This window comes from Brassica napus, chromosome A6, assembly GCF_020379485.1.
Source record: "Brassica napus cultivar Da-Ae chromosome A6, Da-Ae, whole genome shotgun sequence".
In the NCBI taxonomy this organism is placed as follows: Eukaryota; Viridiplantae; Streptophyta; class Magnoliopsida; order Brassicales; family Brassicaceae; genus Brassica; species Brassica napus.
In genome coordinates this window covers 6,195,831-6,219,442 of record NC_063439.1, presented here as the reverse complement: position 1 = coordinate 6,219,442, position 23,612 = coordinate 6,195,831, and the positions used below count along the sequence as shown (strand labels likewise).

Sequence of the window (23,612 nt, the reverse complement as noted above, 5' to 3'; positions counted from 1 at the left end):
TTTTTGTTTACTTTTTGTTTGCTTGCTAATAATGCGTAATATGGTGTTCGGTGGAATTTGGACCATTTTTTATATTTTGTATCAAGGTTTTTGTACTCCAATTTAAGTTTTATGATCGTATTTATAATGACAAAGACAAAAAAAAACTGACCAAGATCATCGATGCATGAAGAACGTATGAAAAAGACATGATTATGTTTCAAAAACTTTTTTTGTTTGTTTGGCAATGTATCAAAAACCTTAAATTATTCAGTTCACACAATATGGTTCTGGTAAAAAGTTATAAAAGTGGGATCAAGTAATGAAATGAAACGGTGCTGTTTTATCATTGTCTTCTCGTAGAGATAGATATATTAGAAGTTTCTAATACCTTTAGGATCAAGGTTTAACGTTGGTGTATATATATCTACAGGATTCCCTTTCCTAATATGCTGCTTCTAGATGTCCCAGAGAGAGAGAGTCACCGCTGACGTAAGCTTTGTCCTTTTACTATTTGTAAATTCAAAGTACACCAAGGAAAAAGCGTAGAACGTCAGTCTCTTCGTCACGTTCCGTCTCTGATTTTTCCACCTTTAATCAAAATACATGCATGTGCTTATTCGTGAATAACGATATCTCTCCCTGCCAAATATGTATATATACGAGAACACATTCATTTCATCATTCATCTCACATTTCTCTTAGTTTTTTTTGCTCCATATGTTTGCATAACTTATTCTTTAATTCTTGATCTGATATAAAAACAAAAACAAAAAAGAGAGAGAAGAGAAAAAGAAAAAAAACATTTGATTTCTGGGATTCACTAATCCGAGGAAAATGGAAAGAACTAGTTTTCAGAAAGCGAGTAACAGTTTGAGAAGAGACTCCTCAGCGTGGAAGAGAGATTCAGGAATGGAGATTTTCTCCAGGTCTTCTAGAGAAGAAGACGACGAAGAAGCTTTGAAATGGGCTGCTCTTGAGAAGCTCCCAACCTTTGACCGTCTAAGGAAAGGAATCCTCACTGCCTCTCATGGTATCAACCAGATCGACATTGAGAAGCTTGGATTCCAAGATACCAAGAAACTGCTCGAGAGGCTTATCAAAGTCGGTGACGACGAGCATGAGAAGCTCCTCTGGAAACTCAAGAACCGTATCGACAGGTAAAAAGACTTAATCTAATCTAATACAATCTCTTTTTTTAGTTTAGCTCTCATTAGAAACAGAGGAGCTCTGTTTTTTTTTGGGCTGTGTACTAATTTTTTTTTAAAATGACAGGGTTGGAATCGATCTTCCGACAATAGAAGTACGGTTTGATCATCTAAAAGTTGAAGCAGAGGTTCATGTCGGTGGCAGAGCTTTACCCACGTTCGTTAATTTCATGTCCAACTTTGCAGATGTAAGAATGCTTTTTAACTTCTTCTTTTTTCTGCTTTATATATTAAAAAAAAAATAATCTAACAACAGTCTTTATTCGATTTTCGATTGTTATTTAACAGAAGCTACTGAACTCTCTGCATCTCCTTCCCAACCGGAAGAAGAAGTTCACTATACTCAATGACGTCAGTGGAATCGTTAAGCCCGGCAGGTAAAATTTCAGATTCCGTTATCTATTTCTATATTAAAAAAATTTGGTTATTTTATGAAAAGTTGTTAAAATATTTGAACTTGTTGGCCACTTTAAGAAAATTAAAAAAAAAAAACTTTGCATTGTACAGGATGGCGTTGCTTTTGGGTCCTCCAAGTTCTGGCAAAACGACCCTTTTGCTTGCCTTGGCGGGAAAGCTTGACCATGAACTAAAGGTTCCAACTTTACCTCTTTCTCTTTGTTTCAGACTTTATTTGAAAATGGAATCAAAATATTAAACTTATCATTATTTGGTCTGTAGGAAACTGGAAGAGTGACATACAATGGTCATGGAATGAATGAGTTTGTGCCACAAAGAGCAGCTGCATACATCGGTCAAAACGATGTTCACATCGGTGAAATGACTGTTCGTGAGACTTTTGCTTACGCGGCTCGCTTCCAAGGTGTTGGTTCACGTTACGGTGAGTTATATGTTTTAACAATTTTCTCAAAAAAATTATTTTTGGTATATGTTGATTTTTGCTGACCATCACTTTTTTTTTGTGGTGCATTAGATATGTTGACGGAGTTGGCAAGAAGGGAGAAGGAAGCAAACATCAAACCTGATCCTGATATTGATGTCTTCATGAAGGCAACATCAACAGCAGGTGAAGAAACAAATGTGATGACAGATTATATCCTCAAGGTATAGTTTCATTCAAAGATTTTTTTTTACAAGAAAATTATCAAAGTCTTAGACTGAACTCATATAAGCTTCTTTTATAGATCTTAGGCCTTGAAGTCTGCGCAGACACCATGGTCGGTGATGATATGTTGAGAGGTATCTCCGGAGGACAAAAGAAGCGTGTCACAACTGGTGAGATGCTGGTTGGACCGTCTAGAGCTTTGTTCATGGACGAGATATCCACTGGTTTAGACAGCTCAACGACGTACCAGATCGTGAACTCTCTAAGAAACTATGTTCACATCTTCAACGGGACAGCTCTGATCTCTCTGCTTCAGCCTGCCCCCGAGACATTCGATCTCTTCGATGATATTTTCCTCATTGCGGAAGGAGAGATCATCTACGAGGGCCCTCGTGAGCATGTGGTGGAGTTCTTTGAGACCATGGGATTCAAATGTCCTCCAAGAAAAGGCGTTGCTGATTTTCTTCAAGAAGTGACGTCAAAGAAAGACCAAATGCAGTACTGGTCGCGACCTGATGAGCCTTATAGGTTCATAAGAGTGAGGGAGTTCGCAGAGGCGTTTCAATCGTTCCATGTTGGGAGGAGAATGGGAGATGAGCTTGCCGTGCCGTTTGACAAGAAGAAGAGCCATCCAGCTGCTTTAACCACCAAGAAGTATGGAGTTGGAATCAAGGAGCTTGTCAACACCAGCTTCTCCAGAGAGTACTTACTCATGAAAAGAAACTCATTCGTTTACTACTTCAAATTCGGACAAGTAAGTCAATACCACCAACTCTTCTCATGTGTTTTGTATCTTCAAGGCAGATTCATGAACATGTTGTTGTTTACAGCTGCTGGTGATGGCATTTGCGACAATGACACTGTTCTTTAGGACAGAGATGCAAAAGAAGACTGTAGTAGATGGGAGTCTCTACACAGGAGCCTTGTTCTTCATCCTTATGATGCTCATGTTCAATGGAATGTCTGAACTTTCAATGACCATTGCAAAACTTCCTGTTTTTTACAAACAAAGAGACCTACTCTTCTACCCTGCATGGGTTTACTCTCTGCCTCCTTGGCTCCTCAAGATCCCTATAAGCTTCATCGAAGCCGCTCTCACAGCATTCATCACTTACTATGTCATCGGTTTTGACCCCAACATTGGAAGGTACATTATAATAACACTAGATTTTGACATGCGCTTACGGAATAATATTTTGTTTGGCAAACAGTTTTTTTAATACATACACCAAATTAAACAACTAAATATGAATCATTTGGCTACTCAAGAGTTGATAAGAATGAATGCTTCTTGGTTACTTTCAGGTTGTTTAAGCAGTATATTCTGCTCGTGCTCATGAACCAGATGGCTTCAGCATTGTTTAAGATGGTGGCAGCATTGGGAAGAAACATGATCGTTGCAAACACATTTGGTGCATTTGCGATGCTTGTCTTCTTTGCCTTGGGTGGTGTGGTACTTTCAAAAGGTATGTGCTCTCATCATGCATATACGTTTACATCAAGTTTCTTACATACTCATATCAAAAGCTCAACATTTATTTTACTATTATCAAAACAGATGATATTAAGAAGTGGTGGATTTGGGGTTACTGGATCTCGCCAATCATGTACGGACAGAACGCTATTGTTGCCAACGAGTTCTTCGGACACAGCTGGAGTCGAGTAAGTATCCATCCCCCTATCATGGTTTTGGTATTAATCTTTTAGGCGTGACTGATACGTTTGATTGTATTACAGGCTGTCCCAAACTCAAGTGATACACTTGGAGTTACTGTCCTAAAGTCACGTGGGTTCTTACCACATGCATACTGGTACTGGATTGGAACTGGAGCTTTACTCGGATTCGTGGTGCTCTTTAACTTTGGCTTCACGCTAGCTCTAACATATCTCAACTGTATGTAACCAATCATTTTACTTGATCACATCTCTGATACAACATTTTATTTATTTCTCTAACCATATGAACTTTCTATGTGTATACAGCCTTGGGAAAGCCTCAAGCTGTTTTAACGGAAGAGCCTGCAAGTAACGAGACAGAACTTCTCGTGGTTGAAGCAAATAATAAGAAAAAAGGAATGGTGCTTCCATTTGAGCCACATTCAATAACCTTCGACAATGTTATATACTCAGTAGACATGCCTCAGGTAACAAAACATCCTTGGCCCTTTGAGTTCTCATCAATCAAAGAAACGCTCCTTTACTAATCTTGGTTATGGATTCTCTTTCACAATAGGAAATGATAGAGCAAGGGACACAAGAAGACAAACTTGTCCTGTTGAAAGGAGTGAATGGTGCATTCAGGCCAGGTGTCCTTACAGCGCTCATGGGTGTCTCTGGCGCTGGCAAAACAACTCTGATGGATGTTCTTGCCGGAAGGAAAACCGGTGGTTATATTGATGGCAACATCACTATCTCCGGTTACCCTAAGAACCAACAAACATTTGCACGTATCTCAGGATACTGCGAACAAACCGATATCCATTCCCCACATGTTACAGTCTACGAGTCCTTGGTTTACTCAGCTTGGTTACGTTTACCTAAAGAAGTTGATTCAAACACAAGAAAGGTTATTTTTCAGACATTACCATTTCCAAGAATTAAATGAGTAAATCGAAATAGTACTAACAAATGTTTTGGTTGTAATGGTGCAGATGTTCATAGATGAAGTAATGGATCTGGTGGAGTTAACGCCCCTGAGGCAAGCACTAGTGGGACTACCTGGTGAGAGCGGTTTGTCAACGGAGCAAAGAAAGAGACTGACCATCGCTGTGGAGCTAGTTGCAAACCCTTCCATCATCTTCATGGATGAACCTACTTCAGGATTGGATGCACGAGCTGCTGCCATCGTTATGAGGACTGTGAGGAACACGGTGGATACAGGGAGAACAGTCGTTTGCACCATCCACCAGCCTAGCATTGACATATTCGAAGCCTTTGATGAGGTATGTAAACGATCATTTTCAACACAAAAAAAAAACTTTAAAACCATTTGTTCTAATATGTTTGTGTATCTTCAGTTGTTCTTGCTGAAGCGTGGAGGTGAGGAGATCTACGTTGGACCTCTTGGCCACGAATCAAGCCATTTGATTAACTACTTTGAGGTAACATAAGACATAGTTAATCAAATTATATTCTAAGTTTGTTTGTAGCGACATGGACTGAATATGTTTAACTCCACAACAGAGTATTCAAGGCATCAGCAAGATCACAGAAGGGTACAACCCAGCAACGTGGATGCTTGAAGTTTCAACCACTTCTCAAGAAGCTGCTTTAAGAGTTGACTTCGCCCAACTCTACAAGAACTCAGAACTTTACAAGTAAGTATTAATATATTCACAGTCAAGACGTTGTAGAATGTGATCTAACCAATCTTTTGTAGGAGAAACAAGGATCTTATCAAGGAGCTAAGCCAACCAGCTCCAGGGTCAAAAGACTTATACTTCCCGACACAATACTCACAATCCTTCTGGACACAATGCATGGCTTCTCTATGGAAACAACACTGGTCCTACTGGAGAAACCCTCCTTACACCGCCGTTAGATTCCTATTCACAATCGGTATCGCTCTCATGTTCGGCACAATGTTCTGGGACCTCGGAGGCAAAACGTAAGCGTAACCTCCAAGAAACAAAAACTTGACTTCCAAGTTTCAAAACAAACACTTAATTTTTCTTCTTGTTTTCACCTTCAGGAGAACGCAACAAGATCTATCAAACGCTATGGGTTCAATGTACACAGCTGTTCTCTTCCTCGGACTACAAAACGCTGCATCAGTGCAACCAGTGGTCAACGTAGAGAGAACAGTCTTTTACCGAGAACAAGCCGCGGGAATGTACTCAGCCATGCCGTATGCTTTCGCTCAGGTGTTCATAGAGATGCCTTACGTCCTCGTGCAAGCGGTGGTGTACGGTCTCATAGTGTATGCGATGATAGGGTTCGAGTGGACCGCTGCTAAGTTCTTTTGGTACCTCTTCTTCATGTATGGATCGTTCTTGACTTTCACCTTTTACGGTATGATGGCTGTTGCTATGACACCTAACCACCACATCGCCTCCGTCGTCTCCTCCGCTTTCTACGGCATATGGAATCTCTTCTCCGGCTTCCTCATCCCTCGTCCGGTAACTACACCAAAATCTTGAAAATTATCGTTATATAACTGTTAGTAATAAATTTCAAAATGGGGCTTGGACTTATTTTGTTATTACGTTTTGACCCTAAACTTTTGTTTTGGTTTGGAAAAACAGAGTATGCCGGTTTGGTGGGAGTGGTACTACTGGCTTTGCCCAGTTTCATGGACATTGTATGGATTAATCACATCACAGTTCGGTGATATTACTACACCGATGGCAGATGGTACGAGCGTGAAGCAGTTTATTAAAGATTTCTATGGATTCAGAGAAGGTTTCTTGGGAGTGGTTGCTGCCATGAACGTCATCTTTCCATTGGCCTTTGCTATCATCTTTGCTATTGGAATCAAGAGTTTCAATTTCCAAAAGAGATAGAACATTTTTACATTCTTCGTTATTTGAAAAAATTATACACTTAGCATTCTACTTCCTGTAACACAAATAAAAAGATTTTTTTTGTTTTGTTTTGTTTTGTTTTGTTTTGTTTATAAGCTATTCTTTCTTATTGTAATGGTAATCAATAAAACTTAAGATTGAATCTATAGCTAATGTTACATACAGAACATGTTACAGACAAAACAAAGCCAAATATATAATCTAGCTTTACTTGTAATAACATTAACAATACCTTTATGTAATGTATTCCTTCTTTTTTTCATTCTAATCTCCACATGAACATTCTCCATCTCTAAAGTGGTGGAAATGCTCAGCGTCTCTAACAGAGATCTCTCTTCTTACTGTTTTGGAGATGAACTTCACTGTATCATGGCAACTCTCGCACATATTGAGATTCTTTGTCACCCAAATCGGCATTCCTGGGACCGTGTTGATCAGACCAAAAGCAATTGCCTTCCTCTCGCTGTGTCCACAGAATATCTCATCTCTCGAAATCTCAGCCTCGCCCATAGAACTTGTTTTAGTGAGCCCACCCACTTCACTCATTTTCTCGTAGAACCTCTCTAAAACAGTGTTGATCTCTTTTGTTTGAGGATGGTACTTGTCATCGCTAAGAAAGGCGTGTACCTTACCCTTTACTTCCACCCAACTGCAACCTGCATCAACTGTTAGCCCGTTCTCTTTCATCATTCTTCTCACTTTAGCAACTTCTCTCCATTTGTTACAATCAGCATACAGATTACATAACAGAATGTAATAGCCAACACTCTCTTTGTCCAGCTCAAATATACGTTTTGCTGATAGCTCGCCGAATTTAATGTCACGGTGAATCCTGCAGGCGTTAAGCAAGGCTCCCCATACCGCTGGATCTGGTACAAGTGGCATTCTCTGTATAAAGCTGTGAGCTTCTTCTAACTCCCCTGCACGGCCAAGCAAATCAACAACGCAAGCGTAGTGCTTCAAGTTTGGGGTCACTCCATACTCCTCCATTCTGCTAAAGTATGTCAAACCTTCTTTGACCATTTGTGATTTGCTACAGCCACATAACAGTGAGATGAATGTAATCTCATCTGGTCTTACTCTGGACTTAATCATTCTGTCGAATAACTCCACCACCACCGAGCCTTGACCCCGTTCTGAATATCCGGTTAGGAGAATGTTCCACGATGAAACATCGTTTCTCTGGGAGTTGAACAGATTCCAAGCGATGTTCATCCTCCCGCACCGTACATACATGTCTAAGAGTGCATTTGGAAGAAAATCATCAAGCCCCACTTTTGTTCTCAGCACATGAGCATGAATCTCTTTCCCACACATCAGAGCCCCTATTCTAGCACAAGCTGCTAATGCAGCTGTCAATGTTATCGCATTTGGCTGCAGCGTCATTTTCATTTGCCGGAAGAATATCAACGCCTCAAAGCACCGGTTGTTGAGTCGGAGCCCTGCAATGATCGATGTCCAAGATATGACGTTCTTGCGGGGGATGTTGTGAAAGACGTCCAAGGCCTTGTCGATGCATTTGCACTTTGAGTACATATTAATGAGATTGTTTGCAACAATCACGTAGGATACGAGCCTCGCCTTAATCGCAAGCTTATGGAGCTCAACACCTGTGTCAAGATCACCTAGAGTAGCGCAAGCAGATAGAACAGCAGCTACTGCTATCTCATCTGGCTTCACACAATCTTGATCCATCATTCTGTAAGCGTCTATGGCCCTTCCGGGAAGAAAATTATACTCATAGCCTGAAATCATAGTGGTCCATGACACAATGTCTTTGCGCTCCATCCTACTAAAAACCTTTTCAGCTTCACGCCATGACCCAGCGTATAAGTACATCTGAGTTAACGAGTTGCAGACAGACATATCAACAGCGAAACCTGAGGTTATCACATAAGCGTGAATATCCCTCCCTAACCTCCCATCACCAAGAAGCTCACAAGCAGAGATAACACTCGTCATAGTCATCAAATCCGGATCAACAGAAAGCCCACGCATAGCAAAAAACAACTCAAGACCTTCACAACACATCCCATTCTCAAAATACCCAGAGATCATCGCATTCCACGAGATCAAATCCCTTCTAGGCATCCTATCAAAAACCAACCTCGCACTCCCCACATCACCACACTTCACATACATAGTAATCAAAGCGTTAACCACATCAATCTCCAACTCATACCCATACCTAACCACATGAACATGAACCTCTCTTCCTCTAGCGAGATCAGGTATACCTCCACAGGTTCTCAACACACAAGGGAAAGTATAAACATCAGGCTTCACACCACCAACCCACAACATCCTATGATACAAACACATCGCCTCATCGAAATACCCTTGCTTAGCATACCCACCGACCAACACGTTCCAAGAAAACAAATCTCTCTCAGACATTTTACCGAACACGTACCAGGCATCAACCAAATTCCCAAACCTCACGAACATAGCCAAAAACGCGTTACCTAACTCAACGCCCAAGCTGCTCATTGAACCCATAGCGATATCATAAACCTTGGATCCTTCTTCGTGCGCTCTCTTCCACTCGCACAGCCTCACCAAGGCCACGAACGCGTCTTCGTCTACCGTAACTCGCAGCTCCTGCATCGAAGCGACGAGCTTTATGGCTTCATCCAGCTTCCCGTTCGCGCAGAGGCCGTGTAATTGGGAATTGGAGAAGTGGGTGCTGCTGGAACTCGAGCTGAGGACTGATAGTCCTTGAGATTTTCTCAAGATGAGTTTTCGGATTCCGAAATTCCAGTGGAAATTGACGTTTCTGTGGTTACGAGATTTTCTATGGAAAGGTTTCGACTTTGATGGATTGAGATGGAAGTGAGGAGTTTGAGATGAAGACGCCATCGTCTGAGAGGCGGAGAGGGAAGACTATGGTTCATAGTACTGGTAGAGGTTTTACAGTGGGGGGGTTTTAAGGCGAGAAGATAGAGTGGACAAGACCTGTCTTAATTAGCGATGATCATTAGCTTCGAAACGACGACGTGTCCGCCACTAAATCAGATATTTTCATTGTTATTGGAAACGTATTCACCTCATATTTACTAGTAACAGTTAACACCAAAATATGTTAGAACTTCTAGGGTGTATTTAATCGTTTTTAGCACACTACCATGTACTCCCTGGGTTCCGCAAAAATAAAATTTTTAATATTTTGACACATTAAAAAAACATATTAAACTACCATAATAAATATTTTATGTAATTTTCAATAACTTGTAATCAATAATAATTTAACAAAGTCAATTAATTTTCTTCAAGTTTACAATTTTTTCATAGAAAACACAAAAAATACATCTTTTTAAAACATTTTTTTTCTAAAAAGTCTATCATTAAAGAACGGAGGGATTATTTAATATCGAATTTGAAATGATTTAGTTTTAATAAGATTTCAGATGATTTTATGTGAATTATAGAAGTTAATTTAACTTTTGTTATTTTAGAGTTTCACCATTATATTTTTTTTTGAACAAAATTTTTTATTTTATTTTTTAACTAAAAACTTCATCCAAACACAATTTTCAATAACAATGAATATTAGAGTATTTATCAAATATCAAATTTAATAACAGTAGAATCTAAATAATTTATTTAAATAACAATGAATTTGATATTTTAGTACAAACCTTAAACTACTCATGTGATAAATTGAGTAGAATATAGACTAGTTTCTTTAAAAATGTTGTCTTAAAAGTACAGTGATTATTGATCAGATTAAATTCAGTTTGATATTGGCATAAAAGAAAATGATTCCACTCTACTGATCTTCTCACTATCAAAATCTTGTTCAGCCCAAAACACCTTTAAACCTCCCAAGTATCAAATCTCAATATCCTTTGAATTCGTCACTGTCTAAATGCTGGTCGGAGCAGATTTCTCTGGCAGTTGGCTAGTAGATTCTCCCGGTGCCGCATCCTCCTGAGACACAACAGGAATCTTGAGCGATGAAGCTCTCTCCATTTCCTTCTCAAGCTCTTCTTCAGACATCAGAGTGTTGAACTGTCCCTCTAGAGACTTAGCCGCCGCTAGCCAAGCAGTGACTATACCGAGCAAGATGACTCCAAGGTAAGGAGTGGAACTGGCGAGAGAGCCGAACGTAAGGATCATAAACTGCTGGATTAGAGCACCTCCTGATTTCCCCAATGGGTTGCAGACAACATCAATCGCAGCTTTGCCTTTAACCTGAAATTCAATGACACAACTAAAGCTCAGAAAAATGCAGGTAGGCATGCGGGTTCGGTTAGTTCGAGTTATTTGGTTCTCATAGTTTGGTTCAACATAAATCTTACTGAATCAACTCAAAATAGTTCGGTTTTGAAAATCCTACCAATGTTTTTGATTTTTGTTACATTTTGTTAAAATTTGATTAATTACGGGTAAATTCGGTTATTTTCGTTCGAAATTTGGTTAGTTCGGTTCAGATTTTGGTATAGTTTGGTGATAATTTTTATTTCCTTTAAGAAAAGGAAGTAACCGATTCCCAAACCGGAAACCGTTTTTTTTTTCTAAATCCTAACGAACCGAACTGAACTCCTAGCCGAACTAACCGATCGGCGGTTCAGTTCGGTTCAAAATCCTAATCCTAAATGCATGTACTATATTGAAGAGAGAAAAAGTTAGAAACCTTGGTGTCTTCATCTAATGGGATATAAGCCATTTCTTTGCAAGGATCAAACAAGCTGTACTTAGCACTCTTGCTAAAGATATTCTGGAGAGCTCCAACGTACACAGCTGCGAGCAGCGGTGTCATACCAAGCTTGGCAACCAGTGGCGCGAATGGGCCACCAAACAGTATCAGAGAGAAGAACGCAACTCCGGTTACTAGCAGAACGGTTGGAGTGATCTTTGCAGCTACTCCCCATCCATACTTGTCGAATACGTATTGACTCAGAAGCATCATTGTGAACGTTGCAATACCCGTGCAGGTTGAGAAGTCACCCATAAACGCTGAGTATTCGTTCGGGCTAGGGAACTGCGCTCAAAGAATAAGATATGTAAGATGAAAAGCATTAGTACTATTAGAAAGTTTCTATGTTGCTCACCTGAGCTTTAAGCTTTGATTTCCATGTGACTTCAACAAGGTTGATACTAATCCCATAGGCCACAACCAAAGTAGCTAGATCCCTGATGTATGGTGATGACACCAAGAACTTCAAGCTCTCCATTGTCCCCATCTGTGGTTTCGCCTGTAACAAATCACAAGAAACCTCATAAGCTACATATAACTATTTAGTATTATATTAAATTCAACCATATTGTTACCTTCTTCTTCTTGCTACGTGTTGGAAGGGGAACGTATCTATTGACCCACCAGTAGAGGAAACAGATGGCTAAGCCCATCCCTACAACAATACTCATCATGGCTTTCAATGAAACAGCCCAGCCATCAACTCCAGGACCAAGATTCTTCCTCATGTTAGAGAAATACTTCACAGTTCTTCCTGAGAATATAAGTGCAACATTTGCACCTAGTCCAAACAATGGATAGAACTTTTTGGCTTCATCAACAGTTGTGATCTGCCACCAAAAAAAAAAGATTCACATATATAAAACAGTTATTACTACGACTACTGAGTCAAATGACAAGCACGTGTAATCACCTGATTGGCAAAGCCCCAGAAGAGAACTGAGACCACAACGCTACCCCAAAGCTCAGCCATGACATAAAACAAACAGAAACTCCAAATCCGCATGATAGCGAGAGGACCCATGAACCTAGGGCCGAGCGTTGCGAGGAGCTTATCAGCAAGAGCCTCAGGGTGTATCAAGTTGCTGAGAGGGTACATAATAAAACCAAAGGCTCCAAAGTAGGCAATGAAGGGGACGATAACAGTGTAAAAGAGAGCCTTTTTGGACAAAACATTGGAGAGTTTGGTGTAAAGCAACATGAAGCCAATAGCCATGGGGAGATTCACCCATGTCTTGAGAAAGGGTATGATCTCAGCAGAGCTTCCTTTCGCCGTCACTACCAAGACGTCCTTGGTGTCTCTGAGGATCGTGTAGTTGAAGAGAATGCAGAAGAACATTAGCCCCAAAGGGACAATCTTCTTTAGAGTCGTGACCTCCACGCCGAAAACCTTAGGCGTTAAGGAGTCTCCATCTCCGGCGGCTGCAGCGGCGGCCTCAGCCTTGCAGATGAAGCCTCTGTTTCTCTCCTTGTTGGAAATCGAAATCTTATGAAAGGATTGAAATTTGGAGTGCCCATTAGAGGAAATCGACAAGGGAGGGAGGTTTCTGGTGAAAAGTCTTTGCTTTAAGGCGTGAGAGGGTTGGAGAAGAAGAGTTCTTCTCGCTCCGATGGGTTTGGCGGGTAGAGAGAGGATCCCTCTGGTTTGAATCAGACCTTCCATCTCTCTATCACACTCTCTCAACAAAACCCAGAGAGAAGGGGAAGTAGGAGAGGAGGGGATAGAGAGATGATAAGGTGGATGTGTAGAAGGAGAAGGAGACGAAGAAGAATGTTGTTTATTAACGGTTAATAAAAATTTGTTCAAAAAAAAGATATTAATAAAATATCTGAGAACAAAAGTTTTGGTTGCTTATTACAAAACCCTAAGAGCATATGCAATGGTGTGCTCCACCAATGAGTCCTTAGCATTATTTTATTTATATTTTTTTTGTTTTTTTTTTTGAATAGTTAAGGATTGGAATAAAAAATGTTCGTCCAATTGTGTGTTTGAAGATGGAGTCCTTAGCAAAAAAAAAAAAAAAAAATTAAATTGAAATTGAAATTTTATTAATTGCATAACTAAAAATAAAGATACAATGATGAAAGGAAAAGATACACAAATTATTAATCTTCATCACCAAATTTGTTCCAAATATTTTCGATTAAATCATTCTTCAATCGTTCATGCATATGCCTATCACGAAGATCATTCCGATTGGGAAACAAATTATTCATATTTGTAGGCCTCTCGGTTTCGACCTCTGAACTTCTGGTGACGTCTCCTTCTTCAAATTCTTCTGCATCGTACCGGATGTAACCATCTCGTTCATTTTCAACTATCATATTGTGTAGTATTAGGGATGTTAACAATGGGTTTTTACCCATAGGGTACCCTAAACCCGGTTGGAATTTAAAAACCAAAACCCGCATATTCAGTTTTCAAAATTCGCAGGTTTATTTTGGGCGGGTCTTGATTTATAAATTACCCGTTCGGGTTTTACCCTATCGGGTTTCGGGTACCCTATGGGTTTTTAAATATATATATATATATATATATATATATAATTGAAAGGACGACTTTTATCCTAATTTTTAAGGATTTAAATGATTGAAATCAAAAATTAGATGTATAAATCAAAACATACAATGCCCACTATTAAATTTTGCACTCTCTATAACTTATTTATTTACTTACATTATGGATATAGTATAAATTTGCAAATTGAAAATTATGAATGATGAAAATTTTATTTGTTACTTTATACAGAAAATAAATTTGATAATTGAAAATTAATCAAATTTAATACAAAACATGATTAAAATTAAATATTCAATACATATAAATTTAAGTTAAAACTATAAAACTTTAACTAAAAAACCACAAAACTCAAAAAAGAGTTTTTTCGAGTACCCGTGGGTAACCCTAAAGTTCTAGGGTTTTTCGCGAGTTACCCTAATAGTACCGGGTTTTTTTCGGGTTTTATAGTTTAGGGTATTTTCTGGGCGGGTTTAGTTTGGGTTCGGGCCGGGCCGGGTTTTTTTGCCCATGACAACATCCCTATGTAGTATGATACATGCTCTCATAATCTTCCCTATCTTTTCTTTGTCCAATGTACGAACCGGGTTTCTCACAATCGCAAATCGAGCTTGCAATACTCCAAAAGCCCGCTCCACATCTTTTCGGGCTGCTTCTTGCAGTTTAGCAAATAACTCTTGTTTCGGAGATTGAGGGAGTGGGATAGATTGGATAAATGTTGACCATTTGGGATATATACCGTCTGTGAGGTAGTATGCCAACTTATACATGTGTCCGTTGACCACATACCTTAACCTGGGAGCTCGACCTTCTAAAATATCATCAAATACAGGAGACCGATCGAGGACATTAATATCATTTAATGTACCTGGAAGACCAAAAAAGGCGTGCCAGATCCAAAGATCTTGTGAAGCTACAGCCTCTAGGACAATTGTCGGTTTTGATGATCCACGTGCGTACTGTCCTTTCCAAGCGGTTGGGCAATTTTTCCACTCCCAATGCATACAGTCAATGCTCCCGACCATCCCAGGAAACCCTCGTTTCTCTCCAATATCGTTTCTCTTCTCCAAATAACTGTATTATTCCGTCAGTGAAATTATGTAAACAAGAAAGTGCAGTGCTCTCACCAAGTCGGAGATACTCGTCAACCGTGTCGGCCGCAGAACCATAAGCAAGCATACGAATTGCTGCCGTACATTTTTGTAAAGAAGAAAGACCCAACCTCCCGGTTGCATCTCTTCTTTGCTGAAAGAATGGAAACCACTCTGATAGGCCATGGACAATACGCAAGAATAATTCCTTATTCATGCGAAAACGGCGTCTAAATAAATGTGGGGCGAATGTACAATCTTCGCTGAAGTAGTCATTCCATAAGCGGTCGTGTCCTCCTTCGCGGTTTCGTTCAACATAAGCACGTGTTCTTTGCGGTATGGATTGGGCCTCCACTATGTTGTTGAAAGTATCTTCGAATATTTCATCGAAAACTTCGTCCAATCTCTCTTCGAATTCAGAAGATGAAGATGAAGACATTTCTATGTATCCTGTTTCAAAAATAAAAATATTGTATACATTTTTAATATATTAGTTCAAATTATGTACAATTTTTAATTTAAAAGGTAACAAAATAAAAAGATTGTATACATTTTTATATAGTAGTTCAAATTATGTACAATTTTTAATTTAAAAGGTAACAGTTAATTTCATCTTCACGTTTCTTCAATTAATGTACAATATATTAGTTCAAATTATCTATGAGCTTTAATTTTACCTTGTTCAATTAATTTCACACAAGTAAAAACAATGGTTGAAATTATAATTAAAATTGAATTACTACAAGTTTGAATACACGTTTTGATAGAAGTTTAATAAAAATTTTAGTAGAAGTTTTTGATAGAAGTTTAAAACAAATTTTAGTTCAAGTTTTTGACAGAAGTTTAATACAAATTTTACTACAACTTTTGATACAAGTTTTACTAGAAGTTTTGAGACAAGTTTAACTATAAGTTCTTATACATGTTTTGATACGAGTTTTGATACAAGTTTTACTAGAAGTTTTGAGACAAGTTTAACTATAAGTTCTTATACATGTAATATAAGAGAATCACATAAAGGAATAATAATGCAGTTACCTAATAGTGAAAGCAGTTAATCAGACCGATATTACAACTTGTTCGAGATTACAGTTGTGGCAACGAGAGTTGTAGCCACCAGAGTACAACAAGATTTTATAGTAGCAGCAAAAGAGAAGAAAAGGAAACAACTTCGAGTTCAGAGAAACAAAGCAAAAGAGATAACTATCTAAAGAAGCAAAGAGAGATACTTAAACTGAAACACAAGAACCCGTGACTTGGCTCACATGCGGTACTACAACTTTCACAACTCCGTGACTTCGTCCTTTTGAGTTACTGCTGAACCTGAAACAACACAAAAGACAAGAGTTAGTATAAAGCATAAAAGGACAACGCACAAAAGTAGACCGCACATGTAACAAAAGCAATATGCACATGTAACTAAAGCAACTACCCAATACACACATTAAAACCTTACTATCATCCTAACATCCCAGCCATAAGTTTCAGTTTTAGAGATGACTCCATCTCAGAGAGTGGATCTCTCTTGGCAAGTAAACGATCCAGAATTTTCTGCTTTTGAAGTTTATCCTTCATCTCTAATATGGCCTGTAGCTGTGACATCTCTTCTTCCTTGCCATTCTTCTTCCTCTTCCCAGCAGCTTTAGCAGCTTTGACACCCATTGGTCTAGCCTCAGGTTTTCCAACTTCATCTTCTCTATCAACGTCCACCACATGTTTTCACTTGTCTTTCCCCCCGTCTTTAGAAACATTGGTTGAGCACCATTTCTGGTCATTCCTCAGCTCCCTCCACCCATGTTCGAGATTGAACTTGTAACCGTAAGCATCGCAGAAATTGTCGTGGGCAGCTTTCATCACATCATCATCATTTTGGCCACTTCTTTGCTCCCTCAAAGCCGCATCATAGCATCCTACGAATTTACTCACTTGCTCGTTAATCCTAGCCCACCTCTGCTTGCACTGGCGAAGCTCTCTAGGTAATGTCCCAACAAGGAGAGGGCTTGCGTTGTAGTAGTCCAGAATCCTCTTCCAGAAATTTTGGGCTTTCTGGTCATTGCTGACTACAGCGTCTTTGCTGGTGTTAAGCCACGCACTAATCAAGATTTTATCCTCTTTAGTGGTCCATTTCCTCCTCTCCTTGGTAGTGGGCTCGACACCAGACTCGACAGGAGACTCATCAGGACCTTGACTACCGAACCAAGCAGGTTCGGGAGACTCAAGGTCAACTGAACATTGACTATACAAAAGATTAACATACCCAGTTGTATGATTCATGTTTAGAGGATGGTCTGCGTCACTCTATTAGCAACACAGGCCCTTAAGTAAGCGAAGTAGATGTAAAAAATATTTATGGTCGGCGTACTTTGGCAGATAGAAAGTAAACTAGCATTTAAAACCTAATAAGCATTTAAGCACTAGCACCAATCAAATCATCCTAATAAGTTCTCTACTGCTAACTTTTAAAACCTATCAAATCTAAGGAGTTAGGAAGCAAACTACCATTAAATCATCCTAATAAGTTCTCTACTGCTAACTCTTAAAACCTATCAAATCTAAGGAGTTAGGAAGCAAACTACCATTAAATCATCCTAATATGTTTTTTTATTCAAAGACAATATCTAAACTATACGCAAACTAAAAAACAGTGAAGTGCTGGTTTTTATTAAGCACCAGCAAGATCGTACCTGGCAAGACAATCTCGAGTTCAGACGTTGTGGCTTAAATCCTCCAAAGCTCTTCCTGAAAACACATAACAGAAAAGAGTTACAAGTATTTTTTATTCAAATAAATTACCTAAACTAAGGATAGTAACTTACCAGCACAAAATCATGACCGTTATTACCATGACCAGTAGACAAACTCCCTTTGCAACCCCTGAATTCTTCTTACGTAACAAACCCACGGTCTTCTCTAGCTTTGCCACCTTCTGGTCAGTCTTAAAGAATTGATTCTTGAGCAGCCTGATTTGTCTCTGAAAGTCACGCATCTCCTCCATGATCGCCACATCCCACCACTTCCAAATGTGACAGTCTCCATCGTCAACGTTGACGCACGAGAAGTACCTTCTGCCTGGATCTCTACGAGTGTACGAAGTTTCAACAACTGGCTCAGCACCACAATAGCATGTCGTCGGGATGCCTTCATCTGCCTAAGGTTGCAGTGGGTACTGAACCGGCTCTTCAATTGGGTAGCTACTCTCAGCTTCATCCGCGTAGGCTTCAGCTTCTGCTAAGAGTAGGGAGGTCATGTCAAACTCCGAAGATGAAGAAGGCTGGCTGTAGCTATAGTCTTGTCCCATGGTTGTTTGACCTGAAAAAAATAGATAATTTGTAAGCAAAGAAGAAGGATTATTAAAGAACAATAAGACTACAGAGCAACGAAACAGAATAACGAGAACGAGAACTAATAAAACAAGATAGGCAACACTACAGAGGGCATCCAAGATTGAGTTTTCGAGCTCAACAGACAACAAGATTTGAATAATCAAACCATACAGATACGCAAACTAAAAACCAAACACATATAAACCGTAATAAGAAAACAAATAGACGTTCAAATCGATTGAAAACAAATTGGTCTTTCGAAACCGAAATCGAAACATGTTTAAGAACAAATACGAAGATCCCTTAGATTGAAACCGAGAACGTTTTGAATAAGTTGAACCCAAAAGAACCGGAAATCAATTGAAAACCCAAAATTTTTTTGAAACCCTAAATCGAAAGTATCCCCAAATCGATTGAAACGGAAACGAACCCTAAATTGAGACGATAACATCATAAAACCTACTTTAATCATTAAATCGACCACAGAAGACATCGATTTACCTTGGATAGAAAAAAATATTTTTTATTAAAAGCACTTGATTACAACAAAAAGTAATAAAATTAATCATTATTATTCTGAACAAATAAAAAAAATACACATTAATTTTTAATATTTTAGTCAATTTATTTAATTGTTTTTACTTTCAAAACATTATATAAATTGAAACAAAAATATTTTTTAAAACATTGTACAAAAAGAAACGTAGGGAGGGGAGTATAACTCAACTCATCACACTCTCTGCTGCTTTGTTTGATAGGACTATCAAGACAATAGTATATAGGGATCTAATATATATTCTAAGTATATAGTCAAGAACCAGTCCCTTCTTTAGTTCGCAGAAAATGCAACAGCAACAAACCAATTTGCTTTCAGTTAATTTTGGTCACCATAGATATTCAAATTTGAACAAGGATACATTTAGAGATCTTAACCAAGATAAAATCGATAAGCTTTTCGAAGGAAACGAGGGCCTTGATTTACGTGCACCAGCTTGTGAATGGGCACAACTGGGTGGTGTTGCGAGGCTGTGAAGAAAGATCCTTCACCATGTCTCCCTCCTCAATTAAACAAAACTCCAAAAAGTGGGCCTAAAATTGTCGATTAATATCACACGTGGCATGCAAATCAGTTTATGTCAGACTCGTGAGAATTCACGTGAAGCCCAGCTTCCCCTTTGCAATCTAAACAAATTGGGCTTTCTGTTTCTAAACAACGTATGAGAAGCCCATAACTATTCTCATCGAATTAAGGTTTTGATAAACGGGGGTCAGCTTTGTTTAATCCTTTTGTTTCCTTCAAAAAAGTGCAAATAATAAGCACTTTAATGTCAACAACCTCAACTGCTTTTCAAAACTATTTTGACGAAACCATCCAAATTTTCAAATGAATTGCTACCGTTTATACACTAATAAAGTTTTGCTTTCGTTTTGTTGTTGGGGACCCTCTATAGTCTATAGACGGACGTTTTAAATTTAAAACAAGAGTTTGAAATTTTGAAAAGTTATAAGGTGTTATTGGGCTAATAGAGAGAGCATTTGGGGTGTTCAAAATAAAAAAAGAAAGAGCATTTGATATTTTCTTTTACAGCCAAATTTCGAACGGTGGTCGTGTTAACATGTTACTATCATATTACTTTATGGCTTTGTGCTCTGAAGATATTATTAGATATATTTCCTTTATTGCTCGCTTTATCGCCAGCTTCACTAAGGTATAGACCGTGAATGTATCTAAACTATCTAGTATCGATATCATATAACGAAGAGAATAAACGCTACAATACTTTTTTATTTCACATTATTCGTTTCGCAAGAAATACAGCTTAGAAAACTAGTTATTATTTGTAACAAAAAAGAAATTATAACGTTTCGAATAATATTACTTTTAAGTTTCAAACAAAAGGTAGAATTGTGATAATTGTCCAATAAAAATATTTAACAACGGTCCGAGCAGAGAGACAGGTCGGACCAAGTTGTCAAAGTGTTTTTTTCTTTTCTTTCATTGTGTTGTTTAAAAATAAAACAAAAAAAATGCCTGTTTATCAATTTATTAATATATATAATTTACTATTTAGTCAACTAATAATATAACAATTGTTAAAAACACTGAAGTACTTATTTATATGATTATCGTACATGTCTTAGCTAATGTGAAAAATATTAACGAAAAATAATTACACGACGTGCAATATTATAAAACAGAAGAAAAGACGAAGAACAGAAGAAAACGGTGGTTTTTTGGTTTCTGGAGAAACCAAAAAGTTTTGATTTTTTTTTCTCTCTCTGTCTCTCTCGGCTTTCCTGCGATTCTGCTTCATCTCTTAAATCAGAATCGTAGCAATGGCCTTCTTCTTTTGATCCTATCATCTCACATTTTGTTGCAAAAAGGATTAGTCTTTACCATCCTTGTCGCCGCCGATCTGTCTCCGACACCCTCGAATTCGCTTCTTTATGTTTCAACTCCGACGTATAACAGACGAGGTGGGAAAAGATCTTGTCTTTTTTTATTTTTTCAACAGCATTGTAATCGAGGATGGCAAAAGGTTGGTTCTTTCTGGAGAAAGTGAGAAGATGCTTGCGGACAGTGTTCTTCTTAGTTGCTATGTTGGCTTCGCTGCTAGTTTCGTCGTTGCCTTTGCTAGTAGCTATATGCGATGTGCTAGTGCCGAGCTTCTTGTTGTCGAGCTTCACTTGCGTGACTTGCTACGGAGCTAAGGAGCATCTGAGTCGATACGGTTTCAAGAGATCCTTGACTGATATTCCTATAGTCTCTGTCGCCAGATCTTTCCTTGTCATCTGTAAGAATCATTCATTCTCTGCCCTCTGCATGTCTTTTTCTTCTTGATTTTTGTCTGCATTAATCTTTAATTACTGATGTTTTGTTCCTTTGTTACTGCTCAATCTCTTTGTGTTGAGTTTTATTTGATCTTTTAGTGAGGCTCATTAGTTAGTATCACTGGTGAACAGGTATCTATTCACTCTCGGACGTTCCTGGACTCTCGCACGGTCCTTACCTCGGAACTGTGTCTCTGTGCTGTGTGGTTTCAGTTCTACTTCTCTCAGTTAAAGCTTGTCTTTTCACTGTAACTTCTCAACTCAACACCGAAGCAGCCTCCTTCTCTCCATCTAGGCACCACCGGCTTCACCTGAAGAAGTCGTGGGGGATGCCGGTTTTGTTCCTCTCGTCCGTAGTGTTTGCACTTGGTCACACGGTTGTAGCTTACGTCACAAGTTGTAGAGCTAGGAGGAAGATTCTGTATCACAGAGTTGACCCTGAAGCTGTGAGTTTCCTTTTTTTTTTCTTTTAAAGTTTGTTTTATTTTCTTGTGTTTGCTTATATGGAGTGTGTGGCAGGTTCTTTTATGCAAGAGCATCTTCTCCGTCCACCAGAAAGTCCCACGGTCTCCCATTCCTATGGCTGGAAAGGCGGCCTCCAAGTTTGATGGAGAAGCAAGGAGGAAGCCTTTGTCCCACGTTGAAGGAGAGCTTCCAGCGAGTTTGCTTGCTGACACTGACAGTTTATTCATTAAAATCCGAGGGCTCACTGTGCATTACAAGCTTTGTGCGCCTGGTCCACCAGGGCAGTCTATCTCCCCAAATGTTCTCGAATCCAATTCAAGTTACATCACCACGCCGGAGACGATGGCTGGAAGGTTGAAGTTTGACAGGAAAGTGTTGAGCATGGCAGAGAAAAGCCAGCATCATCATCATCATCATTACCACAGGAGCTACAGCAGCGTGTTCAACAATTCTTCCTTGCACGACCCTCTTCTTGACAGTTCTCCTACTTCTCCTCCTCTGATTTTCAAAGGAAGAGAGGAAGACATGATGAATGTGTTCAGTTTTGAGGATGAGGAGAAAGGCGTGGACGAAAGCGGTAAGTTTGGTGTGGTTTTGGTTCATGGATTTGGGGGAGGAGTGTTCTCCTGGAGGCATGTGATGTCTCCACTGGCTCACGATCTCGGCTGTGTTGTCACTGCGTTTGATAGACCTGGTTGGGGATTAACAGCCAGGCCACATAAAATTGATCTGGAAGAAAGACGGCTTCTCAATCCTTACACACTTGAGAATCAGGTAGAGATGCTTCTTGCTTTCTGCCATGAGATGGGATTCTCTTCGGTAGTATTTGTTGGTCATGATGATGGAGGTCTGCTTGCTCTGAAGGCTGCTCAAAGATTGATGGCAACAAACGATCCCATCAAAGTGAGTAGACTTGATATGGCTTCTCTCTTTTTTTTTCTATGTAGTCCTTAGTTGATCATGATGTCTTTTGCTCTAATAGGTCGTGGTCAGAGGAGTGGTTTTGCTTAATGTAAGCTTGTCAAGGGAAGTGGTTCCAGCTTTTGCAAGAATACTTCTCCACACATCGCTACGGAAGAAGCACCTCGTTCGCCCTCTTTTACGCACTGAGATAGCTCAAGTGGTGAATCGTCGCGCTTGGTATGATCCTGCAAAGATGACAACAGAAGTCCTCAGGCTATACAAGGTATACCCTCATGTCATGAAAGATTGCAAAATCATGTGAACATATTTAACCAAGTTCTCTCTTTATCAGGCCCCGCTACACGTAGAAGGCTGGGACGAGGCACTTCATGAGATAGGCAGACTCTCATCTGAAACGGTGCTTGCGCCTCAAAATGCAGCTTCGCTTCTGAAGGCTGTGGAAAACCTGCCAGTATTAGTCATTGCTGGAGCCGAAGACGCTCTTGTCCCATTGAAGTCATCCCAAGCAATGGCGTCTAAACTCCTAAACTCTGTAACTCCCTCATTTACACTCAGCTTTGGTTTGTTTTCATGCCAAAAAGAAAAAAACAGGAACTAACATTGGTTCATGTTAATGACTGACAGAGACTAGTAGCAGTGTCAGGATGTGGGCATCTACCACACGAGGAGTGTCCCAAGGCGCTTCTTGCAGCCATGTCCCCTTTCATCACTAGACTTGTACTCAGGCCAGATCTCCAGAGTCAATAGCCAAATCACTTCTAGCTTACAATCCATTAGTGGAGGCCCAAAATTTTGAGGTCATGTTAGGTGAATTCATCATAGGATTTGTTGTAACCTTTCGTTTCTCTTCTGTGTTCTTTGAGCGTGTTTCTTTTATTATTATTCATTCACTTGAACATGAGCGTGGCACACAATCGTGCAAGTCTCTCTGTAAATTATTCGGTTTGGAAATCTAATGTAAAATGCTTTTGTTTGCATTCACCAAAC

The 23,612-nt window shown here is 39.3% G+C and overlaps 5 protein-coding genes across 6 annotated transcripts; 2 read left to right on the top strand and 3 right to left on the bottom strand.

Annotated features, from left to right (window-relative positions):
- Positions 1 to 658: 658 nt before the first annotated feature.
- Positions 659 to 6,917, top strand: LOC106346649 (ABC transporter G family member 40). The gene is made up of 19 exons (XM_013786037.3): positions 659 to 1,139; positions 1,255 to 1,375; positions 1,476 to 1,564; positions 1,695 to 1,779; positions 1,866 to 2,025; positions 2,119 to 2,249; positions 2,330 to 3,004; positions 3,081 to 3,397; positions 3,556 to 3,716; positions 3,809 to 3,912; positions 3,988 to 4,144; positions 4,234 to 4,394; positions 4,484 to 4,816; positions 4,902 to 5,192; positions 5,268 to 5,351; positions 5,434 to 5,567; positions 5,630 to 5,857; positions 5,942 to 6,368; positions 6,495 to 6,917. Exons 1-19 carry the CDS (start codon positions 817 to 819, stop codon positions 6,750 to 6,752), a joined length of 4,239 nt encoding a protein of 1,412 aa, XP_013641491.2. The 5' UTR covers positions 659 to 816; the 3' UTR covers positions 6,753 to 6,917.
- Positions 6,889 to 9,725, bottom strand: LOC106346650 (pentatricopeptide repeat-containing protein At1g15510, chloroplastic). Its single transcript, XM_013786038.3, has one exon. It carries the CDS (start codon positions 9,630 to 9,632, stop codon positions 7,038 to 7,040), a length of 2,595 nt encoding a protein of 864 aa, XP_013641492.1. The 5' UTR covers positions 9,633 to 9,725; the 3' UTR covers positions 6,889 to 7,037.
- Positions 9,726 to 10,351: 626 nt separating this feature from the next.
- Positions 10,352 to 13,263, bottom strand: LOC106346652 (ADP,ATP carrier protein 2, chloroplastic). Its single transcript, XM_013786039.3, has 5 exons — positions 12,386 to 13,263; positions 12,048 to 12,302; positions 11,828 to 11,971; positions 11,410 to 11,757; positions 10,352 to 10,967 (listed from the first exon to the last, which is right to left on the bottom strand). The coding sequence occupies exons 1-5, from the start codon at positions 13,133 to 13,135 to the stop codon at positions 10,638 to 10,640; spliced, it is 1,827 nt and encodes a 608-aa protein (XP_013641493.2). The 5' UTR covers positions 13,136 to 13,263; the 3' UTR covers positions 10,352 to 10,637.
- Positions 13,264 to 16,097: 2,834 nt separating this feature from the next.
- On the bottom strand, positions 16,098 to 18,866 carry LOC125610218 (glutathione S-transferase T3-like). 2 transcript variants are annotated; one of them, XM_048782344.1, is made up of 3 exons: positions 17,898 to 18,866; positions 17,766 to 17,820; positions 16,098 to 16,404 (listed from the first exon to the last, which is right to left on the bottom strand). In XM_048782344.1, exons 1-3 carry the CDS (start codon positions 18,074 to 18,076, stop codon positions 16,393 to 16,395), a joined length of 246 nt encoding a protein of 81 aa, XP_048638301.1. In that variant the 5' UTR covers positions 18,077 to 18,866; the 3' UTR covers positions 16,098 to 16,392. The 2 variants fall into 2 exon arrangements, with proteins under 2 accessions (XP_048638301.1, XP_048638300.1); XM_048782343.1 differs by lacking the exon at positions 16,098 to 16,404 and having other exon boundaries at positions 16,475 to 17,820.
- A 1,761-nt stretch (positions 18,867 to 20,627) lies between these two features.
- Positions 20,628 to 23,602, top strand: BNAA06G10200D. The gene is made up of 6 exons (XM_013786040.3): positions 20,628 to 21,199; positions 21,369 to 21,682; positions 21,756 to 22,604; positions 22,684 to 22,887; positions 22,957 to 23,157; positions 23,250 to 23,602. Exons 1-6 carry the CDS (start codon positions 20,935 to 20,937, stop codon positions 23,370 to 23,372), a joined length of 1,956 nt encoding a protein of 651 aa, XP_013641494.2. The 5' UTR covers positions 20,628 to 20,934; the 3' UTR covers positions 23,373 to 23,602.
- The last annotated feature ends 10 nt before the right edge of the window (positions 23,603 to 23,612 follow it).

What these genes read in the sequence shown, in the direction of transcription:
- LOC125610218 (XM_048782343.1), bottom strand. Translation starts at nt 17,355, where the DNA reads ATGAATCATACAACTGGGTATGTTAATCTTTTGTATAGTCAATGTTCA.
- LOC106346649 (XM_013786037.3), top strand. Translation starts at nt 817, where the DNA reads ATGGAAAGAACTAGTTTTCAGAAAGCGAGTAACAGTTTGAGAAGAGAC. An exon ending in AGCTCTAACATATCTCAACT is followed by an intron (nt 4,145 to 4,233) that starts GTATGTAACCAA and finishes ATGTGTATACAG; the next exon opens with CCTTGGGAAAGCCTCAAGCT. An exon ending in TATTCGAAGCCTTTGATGAG is followed by an intron (nt 5,193 to 5,267) that starts GTATGTAAACGA and finishes GTGTATCTTCAG; the next exon opens with TTGTTCTTGCTGAAGCGTGG.
- BNAA06G10200D (XM_013786040.3), top strand. Translation starts at nt 20,935, where the DNA reads ATGGCAAAAGGTTGGTTCTTTCTGGAGAAAGTGAGAAGATGCTTGCGG. An exon ending in CAACAAACGATCCCATCAAA is followed by an intron (nt 22,605 to 22,683) that starts GTGAGTAGACTT and finishes TTGCTCTAATAG; the next exon opens with GTCGTGGTCAGAGGAGTGGT. An exon ending in AAGTCCTCAGGCTATACAAG is followed by an intron (nt 22,888 to 22,956) that starts GTATACCCTCAT and finishes TCTCTTTATCAG; the next exon opens with GCCCCGCTACACGTAGAAGG.
- LOC106346652 (XM_013786039.3), bottom strand. Translation starts at nt 13,135, where the DNA reads ATGGAAGGTCTGATTCAAACCAGAGGGATCCTCTCTCTACCCGCCAAA. An exon ending in CACGTAGCAAGAAGAAGAAG is followed by an intron (nt 11,972 to 12,047) that starts GTAACAATATGG and finishes GATTTGTTACAG; the next exon opens with GCGAAACCACAGATGGGGAC. An exon ending in AATCAAAGCTTAAAGCTCAG is followed by an intron (nt 11,758 to 11,827) that starts GTGAGCAACATA and finishes CTTTGAGCGCAG; the next exon opens with TTCCCTAGCCCGAACGAATA.
- LOC106346650 (XM_013786038.3), bottom strand. Translation starts at nt 9,632, where the DNA reads ATGGCGTCTTCATCTCAAACTCCTCACTTCCATCTCAATCCATCAAAG.